Here is a 3,066-nt window from a genome sequence, read left to right on the forward strand (position 1 = left end):
TTCAGGCTATTTCTTAAAATCATCTTGTACTCAATCCCAAAGAAAACAGGTCAGTTGGTTACCCATTGCTTCCATTTGCATCAGTTTAAAAGCAGGACAGCTCTGAGAGCAAGTATTAAAAAAATACAACACCCAGCTACAAATTAAGCATCCTCCCACTCGATAATTTTCCTAGATTCATTCTGGTTTCTGGTGGCTTCCCCATGCTTAAAAAAACCTCCTAGTCAGAGTACCCCAACCACTCGAAAGCACAGAGCTCAGCCACGACCTTTGAGGGCTGCCATAGATGGTATGATTTTAAGCCAAATGCTAACATGCCATACGATGCCATGCAGTCTGAACCCTGTGGTCTGCGGTGCCTGTGGTTCTGCAGGGTTAGCCGGGGAGCAGCATGGTTCCCAGAAAAGGGATGGGTGAGAACTGGGGTGAAGAACCGAATTCAATCTCTAAGCCCCTGGCTGATGGCCCGCAGGGAGGGCAGGGACCACCTCCTGCCCCCTCCGTTGCTATGGTTGCTCCGGGCCGGCCGTCTTAGTGGTCACCAGCTCAGTGGAACCCAGCTCTGTGGCTGGCACAGGTACGCTGTGGGCAGGTGGGGTGGTAGCTGGGTCTTCACTGGGCGGAAGCCAGATGGGAGCTGTGGCATCCAGGGTTCCCAGGGAGAGGACGTTGTCACCGTCCAGGGGCTCTGGGGAGGTGGCAGGGGAATGCAGGGTCAGGATTGGGTCACAGCCTTCCCCCATCCCTGTTCCGGAAGCCTCCCTGGAGGAACAGCCCTCTGACTTATGAGAGAGAAGTCAGTTGATGAAGCCCCACTGGCGGGACTGGGGAGGGTGGCACATGATCGGCCCTCAGGACAGGAAGTGCTGAGAGCGCTGGCAAAATGGGAGAGGGCGAGGAGGGGTGGGAACCAGTCTGGCTGTCCAGAGAGAGGGCAGGACAGACCCCCTCCCTCGACCGGGCTCCCCAGCCTTGTGTCTCTTCCTCACACAAGTCTGGGACGCCAGAGCTGTGTCCCTCGCCTGGACCAGGGTCTGGGACAGGATTATTTCTCCCTGCTCAGCCTGAGACCCTCCGAGCGCACTCTTCGTCCCCTCTGTCTGCATCACCCCCTAAAGCCCTGCCTCTGCTTCAGACCTCCCCCACGCCTTTACCCTGCCCCTGCCCCTGCCCCTCAAGGGCCATGTCTCCCCTCCGACGGCCCCCAGCCCTCTCGGTTCCCCTAGACACGGAACTTACCATCCTGGTCTCTGTCCGGGGCCTCCAGGGCCTCTGGGGCGGCCGCCGCGCCGGGCCGCCGCCGTCGGCGCCTCCAGCTCACCAGGCCCAGCAGGACCAGGGCCAGCGCCAGGCCCAGCAGCGCGGGGGCGCCGAAGAGCAGCGCCGGGAGCGGCAGCGCGGCCTCGGCCGTGGCCCCCGGGCCCACCGACTCCTGCGGCTGCAGCGCCGTCCCGGGCGCCAGACTGCTCGGGCCACCTGCTGGAGGGGACGGGCAGGCAGAGCACGGGGCAGAGGGGAGAGGCGAGCGGGGAGGGGGAGGGTCGGAGGGAGGCGAGGCTGGGCCGCGGAGGGGAGGGACAGCCGGACGGGGCAGGGCAGGGGGAGGGGGAGAGAGGGGGCCGTGAGGGCCACGCGGCGATGGCTGGTCGCCATCCAGGCCCCAGCCCACAGGCCCCCCTCCTCGCCCGTTAACGCGATGCCCCTCGACGTCCTGGGACAGGTGGGGGTCATGCCTGCGACTCTGGTAGGGCGGGGTCCTCCCGGCAGAACCCTCCCTCCCCTTTCAGGGCCGCCCTGCGTGCCGTCCATCAGCGCGGCTCAACTCTTACCCAGTCTAGGCTCTGTCGTCCGGAGGAGACTGCAGGCCACGCATTTGCGAACCAGCGGGTCGAAGCACTGGGCCCGCAGGCACTGCGGGGTGGCCGGCATGTCTCTGCCCCTCAGGCCCCTCGCCCCTCGCCTCATGCTGCCGAAGCCCATGCCTGTCTGCCTACCCCGCTGGGGCTGAGTCTGGCCTCTGCTGCCCCATGGGGAGGAAACCGGGCGGGGCCACCACCCACCCCGCCCTCCTGCCTGCTGGGGTGGGACCAGGTGGGGCCACTCTTAGCCAGGGCCCCGGCACCCCAGACCTTCTATCTGTGGTTTCTCCATTCAACCATCACCTCCAGACAACCACTGGGCGGGCCCTCTGCTGGGCACTGAGATGAGGCTGGGGCTCAAACCAGGGCCTGCTCTTGGGGAGCAGAGGATGGGCCCCTTAATCGGGACACAGACCTCTGGGTGGCCTCCTCTGTCCTGCTTCCCAAGGCCAGTCCAGAGTCCTAGACCATGCTCACCAGGCATCTCCCCCCCACCTGCCTCCTCCGGGGAGCCCTCCTGTCCTTCTCAGGCAGAGCTGCTCAGTTCATCAAACACATCCTGAGTGGCCATACTGTACCAGGCCCCAGACGACTCCCACACTGGAGGTGGTGATGGGGGAGACAATGCCTCACGGCAGCGGCATCAATGAAGATGATCACCACGGAGGGGACAGGAAAGCTTTGTGGAGATGATGAGAACGTGTTTACTGGTGGAGTGAGGTCTAGGGGAGCGCCCAGTGTGAGCGAGGGCCTAAATATGAAGGCCAGGGAGTACTGGGACCAGAGGCCCTTGACTGAGAGAAGCTGGGACTCCGGCTGGAAAGGCACTGGGGAGCCATGAAGGGCTTTAAGCAAGGCGTGTCATAGTCAGATTTGCCTGACTATGGTTAGCGAGGAACCACTGGCTGGAGTAGACAGCACAGACTGGGTAGGTTCAGGGACAGCTCGGTCTCCAGCTCCTAAGCAGGAGGGACACTCAGATTCACGGATGAACAGACAGACGAATAGACCAAGGCCCAGTAGGCAGGAGGCAGCTCACCCACCCGACTCCTTTTTCTCAGGGCTGTGTGTGTCCAGGCTTTCTCGCCTCTGTGTCTCACCGAGGCCCCTCCTGTCTGTCTCTACTCCCTGGTGTTTGGGGCAGACCCACCTGTCTCTCACCTGTGTCTCTCAGACTGAGTCTCAGACAGACACACAAGCCCCCTCG

The 3,066-nt window shown here is 62.8% G+C and overlaps 1 protein-coding gene across 3 annotated transcripts; it reads right to left on the reverse strand.

The window, feature by feature from the left end:
- On the reverse strand, nt 1–2,019 carry TNFRSF13C (TNF receptor superfamily member 13C). Of its 3 annotated transcripts, none has more exons than XM_027107834.1 (3): nt 1,830–2,019; nt 1,240–1,476; nt 1–688 (listed from the first exon to the last, which is right to left on the reverse strand). In XM_027107834.1, the coding sequence occupies exons 1-3, from the start codon at nt 1,978–1,980 to the stop codon at nt 507–509; spliced, it is 570 nt and encodes a 189-aa protein (XP_026963635.1). In that variant the 5' UTR covers nt 1,981–2,019; the 3' UTR covers nt 1–506. The 3 variants fall into 3 exon arrangements, with proteins under 3 accessions (XP_026963635.1, XP_026963634.1, XP_026963633.1); XM_027107833.1 differs by having other exon boundaries at nt 1,240–1,479; XM_027107832.1 differs by having other exon boundaries at nt 1,240–1,557.
- Between the last annotated feature and the right edge of the window lie 1,047 nt (nt 2,020–3,066).

This window comes from Aethalodelphis obliquidens, unplaced genomic scaffold (assembly GCF_003676395.1).
Source record: "Aethalodelphis obliquidens isolate GAN/ISIS:26980383/991018 unplaced genomic scaffold, ASM367639v1 scaffold8, whole genome shotgun sequence".
In the NCBI taxonomy this organism is placed as follows: domain Eukaryota; kingdom Metazoa; phylum Chordata; class Mammalia; order Artiodactyla; family Delphinidae; genus Aethalodelphis; species Aethalodelphis obliquidens.

What these genes read in the sequence shown, in the direction of transcription:
- TNFRSF13C (XM_027107832.1), bottom strand. Translation starts at nt 1,980, where the DNA reads ATGGGCTTCGGCAGCATGAGGCGAGGGGCGAGGGGCCTGAGGGGCAGA. An exon ending in GACGACAGAGCCTAGACTGG is followed by an intron (nt 1,558 to 1,829) that starts GTAAGAGTTGAG and finishes TCCGCGGCCCAG; the next exon opens with CCTCGCCTCCCTCCGACCCT. An exon ending in CCCGGACAGAGACCAGGATG is followed by an intron (nt 689 to 1,239) that starts GTAAGTTCCGTG and finishes CCACCTCCCCAG; the next exon opens with AGCCCCTGGACGGTGACAAC.